The following is a 14,567-nucleotide window of genomic DNA, read 5'->3' on the forward strand; positions in this document are numbered from 1 at the left end:
TTTCTTCATTACCCATTCAAGCCGTCTCCAAGCATTATTAGTCTCAAAGTGGGTTCCTCATCATCCAATTTGAATATTTAACATAATTTATAATAGCTAGAATGTTATTAGTATATTCAAAATATGTCACATCTTAATGTGAACTCTTAAATCTATGTTTATAAGGCAATTGGAAGAGATAAAATAAATTAGGACATATTTGTTTATATCAAGTATAGATAAACTTAGCCACTTCTTATCACAGTTTCATCTTTTATTTGGCTGTTAAATAGAATGTTTTGTTTTTATCAAAATTGTAAGTAAGAGCTATTTCCAATGAGAGTTATGTTTGATTAATAATTGGAAATGTGATATTAGCACTGATACTAAAACTATCTAATTAGACAGCAGTTAAATCCATGTTACTTATACTTTATAAAATATTCTGTGCATTGATTCTATCTTGAAAAATCCAGAAATTGAAGTACTGTAATTTGTATGAGTAATATACGGAATCCTTTTTTCAATAGCTTATTGCAGTTTTAAAGAATTATTTTTGTCAATTGTTGTTAACTTCTTAGATTTTGTCCATGTAGCTTGCATGTACTGGATGTTTAGTACAGTTTTTTCCTAATGTTTTGCATCAAATAGCTGTTGTAATATCTTTGAAAAACTTTAAAGATGATATATTTGATCTTCTGCCAATTTGAAACAACACTTAACTTGACCTTTTCCATGAGCTACATGTAGCGTAGTGTCTCATGGTCTTGACGTATGAATAGTATGTGATTTTTTTGATAGATGAGAATAGCAGTTGTCGTTTTTTTAATACTCAGTTTCAGTAGCTTAATGATAGTAAAATTTAGTTTTCAAAATATTGATGGAAGTGTAGGATATAAGTATTTAACGTAACTGTGAGAGAATTGTTTACAGTTGGTGCTTGGTCATATTCATATGTTATCATACCTTTTTTTAGCCATTGTAATGGTACATCAATATCTTTCCTTTACATCTTGTTTGTACTCAAAATAATAAAGCTTAACCTTTGTGAAGTTTGATCACATAATGGATTATTTTTTATAAACCTTCATTGAATTGAATACTCTGGATGAAGGTAGGCAAATATAAGGGTGTAAACCTTTTAAACAAAAAGACAGTAAAACCAATGAATTTTAGAGAAAATTAGTACTCAGTTTTGTTTTCTGTATATAATAATTAAGTTAATTTCTCTGGTACTAAAAGAGTCAAGTGTTAAAGACTGCTAAACTTTCTTGTTAGAAACACCAACCCAATACATTCTATTTAAAAATACTGTATACATTAATTAAATCAATTCAATAAGTGAATTATATTTAGTAAAGTAGGTGTAAATTAATCACTCACAGTACGATTTGAAAGTATAAGCATTATAGTTGAAAATATTATATGCAAAATATGTCTTAATGAACTTTAAACTTTAGTGACAGGTTTAAATTGAGTTTAATGTAATTTTTTCCATACCAGTTATTCACCTTGAACAAGTGAAATTATTTAGCAAATATTCAGTAAAATTTGTAGAATATAGTTGATTGTTTAAAGTTTATACTGTAAAGAAACCAACAGTAATAGGTTTTGAAATTTTGTTAAGGTTAGGCACTTTTTATAAACAGGAAAATTTGATATCCATATACACACTTTTAAAGACCCATTTTTTACATAAATTGCCCTAGAACTTGTAAAAAAATTACATAAAATATAAAAGTATACAGATAGAAACAACAATAGTTTATATTGTTTAATCACAATTATGTTTTTAATTTTCTACTTAGTGATTCACAAAAAAATTCACACTAATTTTGATAACAAATGGCAATGAAGTCCAGAAATACGGTCTAAACAACTATCGTAATTCAACTGTTTGTGTAGAGCTCATCAGGAATACACAATCTCAACAAACAGCAGAGAAATGCTCTAAATTACTTCTTTCAACAATTTGAATATGATGAATTGTAAAAGACCTAAAACAAATGTATGAACAGGCTTGAAATGGCAAAAAATAAGTTCATGTTGGGTAGTAGTTAGACTACATATCTCCAAAAAATAAAAAAATCAAGCCTTTTATGAGTTGGCTAGTGGTTGTAAAATCTAAGTTAAGGATCTAGTCATTATTTATATCATAAAAAAAAAACATGAATATAGTGTTATTTTTTCATGCATCTTGAAAGACTGAAAAGAAAAAAGATCTATACTTCTTAAGAAACAGTGAGTGTTACATGTTTTAAAAAGTTATAAGATACAAGTATATTTTTTCTCTATTCATACCTTCTGTAGCTCAGACTGTGGTATTCCAAACTATCATATATTTTCAGTGGATGTGTTCTACTGGACTCTTACTTCACATAGCAGATTTTAAGGCAGTCCATTCAGAAATACTTGAGATATAACATCTCCAATTTTAATTGAGTTTCTTTACTTTTTTTTTCTTTGCACCAAAGTACATCATAGAAAAACATACTTAACTTTTATGGATTTTTTTCAAATTTGGTACACTGATAGATCTTTATAACCTACAATTAGAGACTCATTTGGTGTAAATATAAGACACATGTGCAAAGTTATTCAACAAAAACAAAAGTCATGGGAGCTATCTGTCTAACATTTTTATTACAGCTTCACCTAAGAGTAGAAGTGGACAATTTTTAGTTTTTTTATCACTCAGCTTAAAATCGGCTGATTTAGAGCAGCAAAACTATATGGTGAAAGAATGTGCAGATACATAGTATTGGTTAGACCAAGCAAACTAGATTAGAAATTTCTAGCTCAAGTTTTAAAAAGAATCATACGGGTGGATGGTTATTATTGATTATTCATTGCCAACTTTTCAGCACAAATTTACTAAATTTTATGAAATTAACCTAATTAAATAAGGTTTAGCAACACATGATATTAGCTTAAGCAATTAGCATAAATAATGATGCTTGATACGACTGTACTGATTGCTTGGGGGTGATGACAAGAAACTGCTAATCTAAATTCCATGTCGTTAGTATAGAGGAAGCTATTAACAATGTTTTAGAAAGTATAAACTACCAACATATATTTTAAAGAATCTGGTTGGTTCTGTATATGTCTGTTCTGAATAATGGGATTGCAATACTAAGGTTAATGTTGGTTAGTGTCGAGTATTACTTTCTTATCTGGTGTGTATAAGGTGTGAAGTGAAAAAAAGGTGCGGCCCGAAAAGGATTCAGCGTGCAACTTAAAGGAATGAAAACAAAATTGGTGGTCAATTGGTAGCTACACTTATAGCAATGATAAGAATTTTACAGCAAATATTCATTCATTAGTTTGCTAAGCTGTGTATTTTGTTTTACCAATTGGGTCAATGGTAAGTTTATGAAGTAACAAAGCTAAAATCTAGGATTTGAATCTATGTGATGGATAAGAGTGCAAATAGCACAATGTGAAGCTGTGTGCTAAAATACAAACAAACAATAAAATTAATTTAATAATACAGTCTTTGAAACAGCAACTCTTATAAAAAGATGTTTTATGATCCTCAGGTTGAAAGCAGAGTTACAAACAATGAAGCAACAACATGAAGAAGTACTGAGTCAGAAGCAGGCAAGGTTTAAGGCTGATATAAGTAATATGAAGGATTTATTGCAAGAAACTGAGACCACAAATATATCTTTACAAAAAGAGGTATGGAAGGTACTTGAGTTGTATAACTTAAGTGTTTACATTCTATTATTGTTTTTCTTCAGACATTCAGTAACAACAATTTGAGAATGTTTTGTGCAATATTGAATGTTTTCTTAAACAGTGATATCAAAAAATAGCTTATTAATTGGTATTTGAGTTTTCCACAAAAACAAACAGAAAAAGTAATCAAGTTCGTATGGGTCATCATATTTTCAGAGAATAAACAAACTCTTTTTTTTTCTCATAAAATATTTCAGTCTTAACAAAAATGTAGCTTTCACAAAATATGAAATACATCCAGTCCAGCTATATGTACTAATATACTTCTGAAAATATTAACCTCACCCTTGTCTTCAGGGAAAATTAGTTGTTCCAAAAATAAGGCTTATTTGTTTGGATCACATTAGATTTTTAGGACAAAAACCCATTGGCCTTTTCCCAGTTTGTGTGCTAAGTTTATTTGCTTTTCACATATGTTTGTACATTAACCTGAAGTAAATGAAAATTAAAAATTATGTAGATAAGAGGCTAATGTATGTCTATCTGCGAAACTTCTCCCACAGTTTAAGTCCGAGTTGGATGAAACTTTGCATGATTTTATAATATAAGGGGAAGTTCCTAACAAAGTTTCATTACAATTTGGTCTCTTATATATATAATAATAATAAAAAAAATTATTCAGTGCATGTGTACTTTTTTTTTTAAAGAGTCAATTACAGCTTTAAATCGTGCCAAAATAAACAGTTATAAAATAGACCCCTGCTAAAATTTAAAAATTAATAGGACCTTATATTTTATAACATTTTTTCCTAAATCACTTCTTTGATGGAGAAATGGTACTTCTTTCCTTTTTAATAATGTACATATATTATTAACAACAAAATTAATTTATAATAAAACTTCTAAAATAGTGGTAAAGTGCATTTAGTGCAAAATTTCAAAGTGAGACTTCCTAGTGGAGAATCATTGTGATATTTCTGAAGAAAAGTGAATTTTTCTGCTGGAGAATCCAAGCATACGATGTGAATTGAATTGTTCTGTGACCAAAGGAATCACAAGTCCTTCGTACGGAGTTCGTTGCACACAAATTGTCAGGAATTTTGTAGTAACTCAATCTTTGTAAGTTAAACAAAAATTGTTTTACTTCAATGTGTGTGTAAAGTGATCAAAAATGTGACTTATTATTGAGAAAATCTGAAACTTTGAGAAAGAAAATGAAACATCAGGATGCAAGTTATAGAAAGAAAGAGATAGGCTTGCTCAACAAGTTGTATCAAGATCCAGTGAGAAAAACTAGGAATGAACCCAAAATACAGAATCACTTCAAATTACTCGCCAAGATGCAGTTAAAAGAAGTCAGGAGCAATTTCATGACAGAAGAGCACACCATTCAGCTCAGCAAGATCCTGAATGAACAGTGCCCGTAGGATGGCATTTCTGTTAGTAATTGATATACTGCTTTGGGGCAAATAACTTTTGGACCATCTTGTTTTATTACACTTCATTTTTTTACTGAAAGTCATTCTTACAGTTTAGATAAGTATCAAACATCTTACAAAGATCTTGGTTTACTTATTAGTAATAATATTTGTCATTATTACCATTCTAAATCTGTTTTATCCATTGTGATCTCAGAAAAGTTATTTAACTTCCGTTATATTTAAATAACTGTTAGTTTAGCAACAAACATTACATTCAGTCTAACAATACTGCCTTGAATACTAAAATAGTTTCTAACTTTGCTAATAAGCTCATTATTACAGAAAAGCACTGTAGGAATTTCACAATTGAAAATGTTACATTGATGAGATTTCTTTTATTTGGAAGTCCAATATTCAGTGACTTGAAATTTCTCCTTTAAAAAAAACTGATAAGTTTATATTTTGTAATTCCTCTGTCAGATGGTCTATACTGTACAGAAAACCAACCAACAGACCATAGTATCTTCTCAACAAAAATTCACATACTGCTTACAATAGTGCTGGGTGATTAACTTGATTAATAAATGTAATTGGTTACCCATGAGCATCAATTACATGTCATAAAACTAATAAACTAATAATTTTAAAATTAGTGTTTCAGATTATTATTATTTTGGTTGTTCCAACTTTCTAAATAATTGAAATATTAGATATTACTACATTCATTGGCATGATTGTGCCCAATGGTATTCATGCATTCTATTTGTACACACCTCATATTCATATGTGACAGCATGGTAGCTGTTGGCTACACAGCTAACCATAGTGATGCCTGTTGTTCTTGTATGTCTAAATAATAGTGTATCTTTAAGTTAATATATTGCTTATTTATTACAAGTTACTTAGGGTAAGATTGCTTTATTAAAAATAGTTACAGCGAGTTGATATTCATTATTCTTTTATTTGCTCAAAACAACTTGTTTGCTGAATAACTTGCTCAATTAACTACGTTTGTCAGAAGCTACTAGATATGGACTTAAAACAGTTTAGCAGTATGCAATACCATTAAGTTGTTAACCTATTTACATGAATTGGAATTGTGTTTAACTGTCGATATGGGTTCGGTCACCTTGAATGTCCTTGCAACTTTCGAGTAACCGTGAAAGTATCCATACTATAACTTTTAATGTAGCTAGTGTGTCTTCTCAAAAGTTGCAAGATTTTTAGTAAACATTACAAGTTTTTTATACAAAAAAAGTCAGGTAATGTTAAATTTTGGTTTATGCTCACAGGCATAAGTAGTTTAATACAAATTATTGGAATAAATAGAATTCAATATTCTATATAAAAGTACAACACTAGAATGTTAAGTAATTCATTATGTTTTTAGGATGCTAAGTAATTCAGAATGTTGGAACAGAAATTTTTAAATTACAGATTCTAACACTGAAAGAGAAAATAGAGCAGGCCAGATCAGAAAGGTAAAAGTTTTTTAGATTTTACTCTATTTGATTTCATATTTATTCATTTTGTTTTATTGTTATGAAGTTGCATAAACAAATGTTTACTCATATCTTTATTACAACAACCAAAGTTTGAGTTCAAAATTGAAGAATTTGAATTTTGTGTAATGTCCCTAACTGTACTACATGGAGCACCTCATTTTTACAATAGGAAAACAAAAAGTACTGGGTAAGAAGTGAAATCTGTCTTATGCTGTTACATTTAATACTCAGAGTCCATAATATTGTTCCATAGTTATTTTTAGTTCATTCCAAAACTTAGTGTCTGTAGTATTGTGTTGTTTGATTTGGTCATGTTTGTCTTACATGCAAAAACAAATAAAAGGTGAATATAAACAGTTTTCAATAAATTTGATAGATATGTCTTTGAATAAAAGCTGCACATGGTACATTGCAATGTACCAGTAGATATATGTATGATTTTTTAAAGTTTTAATATTATTTATATTTAGTTTATTTTGTAAATAGATTTATAATAATGACTAATCAAGGAAACAATTGAACATTTTGTGACAGTATTTTGCAAGGTTCAATATCAAAAGTATTATTGAATATTTCTGCTTCTTTATCTCTTGATTATATTTGTTAGTTTTTCTATTGTGATGGAATGTTAATCGCACTCCACGTCAATTGTTAAGAGTATCAGTTTTCTTTAATTTGTTCTTTCCAGTGCTGTAGAAATCCAGGAGATAATAAATGACATGAAACAATCTTTTGAACATGAAAAGTTAATTCTTCAGGAAGAGAATAAGAAGCTAACACAAGAAAGAGAGATAGTATGTGTTTTTAGTATGAAAAAATACATTTAGATAATGTATAATTTTGTACATCTCATATATGCTATTTATGATCAGTCCAAACCCAAAAGTTTATTGAGATAATTTTTTCTCTTGTCATCATTGTGCATCAATGTCAATGTTGTACTTAATGCCAGTGTTTACTGTACATTTCTATTTAAACATGCATATTATTTATTTAGCCTAATTTTATTAACTTAAGCACTAAGCATACTGAGATTACAGAAAACAAATTTTAGGGTTCAGATTTTTTACCACCATTAAAAGTTTTGATAGAAGATAATTTTTACTTTTGTTTCTCTCGTGTAGGTGTCACTGGCACCCGCTAGAAAGATTTATGTGTAAATTTCTTATTTGACATTAATGTCAGAAAACAGAAAGAAAACTTGTGCCATAGTTAAAAACTGGATGTGGATTTATATACATGTATGTGTGTGTGTGTGTATATGTATTCTGTGGTCTTTAACTTTTTCTTTTTGGCTTATCATACATTTTACACATTCATTCACAAAACGTAAAATTTAAAGATGTAATACATGTCCTTTGTGTATCTTTTGCTTATTTGTATTTATGGTCACTTCCTGTTTTTTGCACTGAACGATTCAATAACTTTCTGATTTAATGAAAACAACAAATTTATAGCCTGTATAAAATGTAGTCAGTGGAAGATGAGATTCACCAGGTAATAACACTTTCTGCAGTGTAGATTTTGAGATATATTTCAAAATTATTTTTAAAACAATATAATAAAGATGCAGTTATTTATCTCAGGTGGGAGTGAAATTGTTTAAAACTTTGAACACTGAAAGAAAAGAATAAACTTATTATTCTATACATTTACAGTTTTGGTGTTTCTTAAACAAAAAATTTTGTATATTTGTAGTTAACAAAAACTATAAGAAAAGAACAAGAATCAAAGAAAAATCTAGAAGCTGAATTTGCTGAATTAAAGGAAAAGAAAGATGCAATAGCCCAGTGGGAAGCTCAGATTAATGAGATTGTCCAATGGTATGTTTATATATGAGTATGTTTAATGATATATAAGTAGTCTGATCTCAAGGTATGAGTGGAAGCCTAATGAAGTGATTAAATCCTTTAAGAATTGCATTACATCTCCCTATTTGTCAGCACCTAATGTTACCTCTATAACAGTCAGTTACTCTAGGTGAATATGTGAAATGGCAAGGAAGCATTTTCAAACACGGGGTTCCACGTGTGCTTGAAAACATGGAAAGTCATTGAAAATGCATAATTATAAATCTAGGTCTGAAAGGTGTAGTAAACCTGATCAATATTTCTTAGCTTTGAAATGTCATGGGAAAATAGTTTTAACCACATTATTATTGAAATAATACATATTTGTTTTATTTTTCAGTGTATTTTATTCATTGATTGCGTATTCTGTCTTGATAATGATGTAAATATCGTCTCTCATCAAAACGTTTGCAAAGAGCATCATATGAAACTTATTAATGTTTCAAGCAGAAGTAATCCCAATCACATTGATGGTCACAGTTGTAAATAAATTGAGGCTGAAGACAACTCAATTTAGTGTGAAAAACCGTGACTGTTGTTTAATTACTATTTCTGTTTTTTTTTGTTTTTTTTATTTCTTTTTGTTTTAGATTTGACATAGAATGTTCATTTCATTCTCTTTAGTATCACAAACTTGTTTTATACTAAATTAGCAATATGAAAGCATACATTAACTGAAACTTTCTCCATCATGAAACATGAAAATTATAAAAGTTAGAGAATAGATATTAACAGTGCAAATATTCTGGGTTTGTTCTAAATCAGACAAATTTGAGAATAAAGAACTTTGAATAAATGGAAACTCTCTTGCTTCAAGAATAATAAGAATACAGGTTTGAATTTTATTTTTGCTAGATAGAGTACTCAAAAAATACTGTGCTGGAGATGCCCACTGCAAGTAAAAAATTGGCCAGAGCTTGCTTTTTTTTTTATATACTATTATTATTATACTTTTCTAACTTGGCAAGTAAGCCTTTATGTGAATTTCATGAATTTGACATGTATAACAATGATGCAAATTTCAACTTAACTAGCTTTTTGACTAAGCGTAATTCTCAAGAAAATTAAAAGCTGATTTCCCAAGCCCTTCATCTTTAAAATCCATTGTCATGGCAATGATATTCTAAAATTAGGTTGCTGCTCAGTGCTTGTAAGCATGTCATGATCTTATGATTCGGTTATTTATATTACTGTACTGTTATTCTATTTGTAAGCAAGAAAATCTAGAAAGGAGGAAACATTTATATTAGTTATTTTAATATACAGTCTGTCAATTATTTTTTGTCTGGCCCTGGAAGTTTGCCAAAGTTCTTAAAAAAGTTTTGGAAAAATTATGGAATTTCATCTAATTAAAAGTGTATGAACCATGAATGTTACCCATTATACCTGGAATGAGCAATATTTCCATAAAATTTGCTCCTGTTTCTTTAAATATTATGTAGCTACTTGTATATTTTGTTGTGGCTTAGAACATATTGGACATTTAAAACATTTACATATTCTGCTTAGCTTTGAATGCCATATTCTCTTATTTATTTATAATTTTATTAATATATATGTGATTTACTTGTTATTTATTAACAAGGTTTGCTTAAAGGATAAAACATGATTAATTATTTATTGGTTATTAACTGTTCATAATTATTTTGTGTAGATCATGTTTTGGGATTTAGTGATTGTAGTCAATTTTTATACTAGGAGCATGACATTTTTAATTCTAACTCAGTGACATGCTGATCTAAGAGGAAACATTTTTTTGTGAACAAAATGCAGTTTTAATGATAAGAGAAAACTAAGTAACTTTTGTTTTTCTAACAAGTTATTTTTGCTTATTTTAGATTTTATCATGGTAAGTTATTAACTGTAAACTGCATTTTAATGAAAGTGATTATGTTACATTGAAACTTCTGTAATATGTAACTTGTTTCTTGGTATGAATATTTTTCATATTTTATACTTTTTTTTCATATATAGTATGTGTAAGTTTGATGATTCAGTCATATTGCTTCAATGTGTCTTATCTAAAGTGAGAAGTTTAAGTAATATATATTTTCCTGATTTTGATTTTCTAGTGATAGCAATTTAATTATCATTAATGTTATAAAGTGTAATGTAGCAGGTTTAATGCATCATTGTTAAATATCTAATTATTTATCATTGATAAATGTATTGTAATAATATTCAGTTTTGTCTGTCCTGACAAATGCACATGCACCTTACTATTTATATACACATGCATGTGCACTTCATTTCAACAGATGTAAATATACTTTAGTAGATATTTCGTACAACAGTATATTAAAAGCTTATCAAAGTTTATAAAAAGGTCTAATGTTAGATCATAGAATAACATTAAGCTTATTTATTGATAGTATTAAGTTCTGTAAAATTTAGTCCTAATTAAACTAAAGCAAAAAACATACACAAGTTATAGTGTTAATTTATTTCTCTATTGAATATAGGCTGTACTTAATAAAGGCGTAATAAAAATGGATTTATAAATTTTAGTGTCTGCAATTAGAATTCTTTTATATTTTTCTAGCAGTCCTGTATTTAAAGAAGTACTGTTGCAATGAATATACTAATTTGACAGCAAATGTTTTGTAGGTCTCTGTTTGTTTAATGAAAACTTGCACCAGTGATTTAAAAACAGCAATTTTACTTCAACATTTCCATTTTTTTTTTTTTTAGAATGAGCGTGAGTAACAGATATTATAAACTTTATGAGATATCAAAATATTTGTATTTATTCAGGGTGAAAGATGAGAAGGATGCCAGGGGCTACTTACAAACATTGGCTAACAAAATGAGTGAAGAACTAGAATACCTGAAAACCACAGGTGTTCCTCCAACTCCAACAGGCACTGTTGTAAGTTATGTTTGTAAATGATGTTGATGTCAAAGATTACAGAAAATCTTGTGTCTGCTTGTGCAAGTGTGCTATCTTTACCCTAAGGTTAAAACTCTTGTTAAAGGATACATATCTCAGAACTTTGACCATTGTAAAATGTCTTGTGGAATAGAAATGTTATTGACTCTCATCTAGTGTTTGTTACTTTTAATTTAATCTTAAATTCTTTTTGAAAGAAGTTTCAATGCAGCATGTTCATTGTTATTAGAAATAATTTCTTGTTGTGTGTGTGTTTAAGTAATTTTTGTTGTAATCATCAGTGGATGGGACTAATAATTGAAACTGTGTATTTATTGAAATCTTTTGCGTATGTAATTCATTAAAAATTTCAAAATGTCATTACACATGAAAGAATGCTGCTTGTATAGTAAAGCTATTTTTAATTATTTGGTCTATTTTAACCCAAGATAAATTGTATATGCTTTTTTCTTTTTTTTTCAAATATTATGAGCTCTTCAAAACAATGATATACTTTGGTTTGAGGATTGTTACTCTCTAATAACAAGTTTTTGATAAAATGGAAAGTTATTATTTGTTTATTCCAAAATATGTAGGTAGATGTTTCTTGAATACTAAACTATTAATGAAGTTTCTGTAGCTTTTCGTAGACTTAAATATGGCTGAAATTAGCAATGAACTTTATAATAGACTTCCTCTTGTTAGTTTTCTTTTGAATGAAGATCAAAATATTATTCTGAATGGAGAGGAGGGGGGACAGACTAATAAAAATAAAATGTATGTAATTTATAATTGTAGGCTATTTATTAAAACTATACATTAATCAAACTTTTGGATTTTGTTTCCAATATTTATTTGAAGAAAGCTTTGGACTCCTTTACAAAGCCTTGGTTAGACAGGTGTAAATGTTCAGTAGAAGCAATTACCCACACATGAGAAAAAAGTCCAAAAACTTTTAATTTACAACATATTGCTTGTTTACTATATAAATTGTTTATCTAGGAAAAGAACTGGAAAAACCGCAGGTCACAGAAAATGGAAAAAATGGAGATCTTGAACCTACAATCTAATCTCCACAGTGAGATCCAAGCCAAGCAAGCAATTAGCCAAGAGCTGAGCCGTGTCCGAGGAGACTACATGGCACAACAAAAGTAAGTGGATATATGGCATGGAGTTGTTTAATGTAAATTTCAACTTATGTGGTGTATTTCTTAAGAAAAATTGATAATGGTCTTTAATGGTAATATATCAAAAAATGTATTCATAAGTTATATTTTAAAGCAAATATTAAATATAAGGTATTTCAAAATGATTATGTGCTTCTAATTTGTATACATTTTTATTTATTTGCATAAGACAATAAAAAATGTGTATACATTTTCTTGCACATAACAATTATTGAATGATTGTCCATTCCATCTTCCTTATTCATGCTGTCAAGGCTATATAAGATTTAATATTTTAACTATATTAGTCAATTTTACAAAAACTAAAGACTTTATTGTTGGAACTTCTCAGTGCACCCTATTAAGTTGATCTATGTTTTTCTTTTTAACTTTGTACAAAGAACAAATCACGATTGTTTTATTGATAACTATTTGAAAGCTTAGTCACAATTAAGAGAAAGTAATAGTTTCCTGTTTCTAAGTAAAATGTAATATGATTAATACACTCAGATATTCAAGCTTCGAAGTTAATGATTTCTAAGAAATTAATTGAGAAAATTTGCTTTAGCTAATGTATATATTAATATTTGTGTAGAGGTTGATGAGAATACTTTGAAAAGTTTACATACGTGTAATACTTGTATTGACTCTTACATGATGTAAGTTCAGTACATTGTAAAGTTTATGTAAGAGAGTTTGAAGAAACTACTGCATGTATTGTTAATGTTTTTGTGATTAAGTTTTAATATGTTAAGATTATCTGAGAGAGTTTAAAGGAGGTACAACATGTATTGTATATGTTTGTTGGTGTAAGTTTGGTGTAAATTACTAATGCATTGATGTATTTAAGTGTGAGTTTAATACTTTGAAAAGCTAACCCAAGAAGTTTGACTCCAGTTGTTTGTATCAGTAATTATATTTTATTGATATTATTGTAATATTTACTTGAGCTTTATAATTTCTGACATGTGAATTTGTATTTCAGGGAGTTAGAAGAAAGTCGACAGAAGGAAGAAATATACAGGCTGGAAATGCAGAAGAAGGATGTTCGTATAAAAGAACTAGAAATGAAGCTAGATAGACTTGATCTAGGAGATGGATGTAAGTTCAGTATCTTTTACATTTTATTAGTTTTCAGTAATATCCTGATGAAGATTTTACACTGAGGTAACTTGTATGAAACAAGTGACAGAAGATTATAAGAGATAATTAATATGTAAGTTTTGTGATTATTATGTACTGCTTTTTTGTTTAAAAATTTAACTTCTTCATACATTATTTAACCTACAGGTGATTATAAAGAAAACACCATATATCAAATTATTATTTCTTAAAAACTGTTTATCATAAGAAGAATAAAATTGCACCAGAAGCACATTGAGAATTGTATGTTTTATTCAGAAAGATTTGAATTTGTTGCAGAGTGTTTTAGAAACTGCTGCAGAAGTTGTTAAACATGCTTTCTATCATTTTGATTAGCATTCCAAGCCTATCTTAAATACATCATGTACACTGCCATGCATTTTATTGAAATCAACCACCTCGGATAAAAGAGAGGGAGAAAGAAAGAAATCAATGCTAATTTGTGATAAAAGCAATTTAGATATACAATATTTGGTTTTTAAATATCCTGATTATTATAGCCAAACTGTATGAAACTTATGATCCTTAGTGTACTTTTTGTGAAACTTTTATCCTAGCATAAGAAGTTTTTAAAATATAATCATTTTAAATATGAAATTTTATGTGTAATAATCCTGTATATAATGCACATACAAATAATAAGTATGTTTGACATGTGCATAATATAGACAGAATGAATTTTGGTATATTACATAATTCTCACATGGTATAAGAAACAATGAACCTAATTGAAGTGTCATATGAAACACTGATTAACACCCTCCAGTTGTATTAATTTTTAGTTAAATAAGTATTATTGCATATGCTCCTAAATATTACTCTTACTTTTAAATTTTTAGAACAAAAGGATTCCTGTTTTTGTTTACTTTACTTTTTATATTTTCATTATGTGTAATTTTATGCTAGAAAAATGAAATATGTATATATATATATATATATATATATATATA

The 14,567-nt window shown here is 28.3% G+C and overlaps 1 protein-coding gene across 1 annotated transcript in view; it reads left to right on the top strand.

Moving 5' to 3' along the window:
• Positions 1 to 14,567, top strand: part of LOC106459035 (serine/threonine-protein kinase MRCK alpha-like) — a 135,974-nt gene that overhangs the window by 62,417 nt on the left and 58,990 nt on the right. Inside the window, exons 17-23 of the mRNA XM_013918606.2 lie at positions 3,522 to 3,663; positions 6,522 to 6,565; positions 7,278 to 7,383; positions 8,288 to 8,412; positions 11,194 to 11,308; positions 12,311 to 12,459; positions 13,460 to 13,575. Coding sequence (XP_013774060.1) covers positions 3,522 to 3,663; positions 6,522 to 6,565; positions 7,278 to 7,383; positions 8,288 to 8,412; positions 11,194 to 11,308; positions 12,311 to 12,459; positions 13,460 to 13,575 — 797 coding nt within the window. The remainder of the gene's footprint in view (positions 1 to 3,521; positions 3,664 to 6,521; positions 6,566 to 7,277; positions 7,384 to 8,287; positions 8,413 to 11,193; positions 11,309 to 12,310; positions 12,460 to 13,459; positions 13,576 to 14,567) is intronic.

This window comes from Limulus polyphemus, unplaced genomic scaffold (genome assembly GCF_000517525.1).
Source record: "Limulus polyphemus unplaced genomic scaffold, Limulus_polyphemus-2.1.2 Scaffold549, whole genome shotgun sequence".
In the NCBI taxonomy this organism is placed as follows: domain Eukaryota; kingdom Metazoa; phylum Arthropoda; class Merostomata; order Xiphosura; family Limulidae; genus Limulus; species Limulus polyphemus.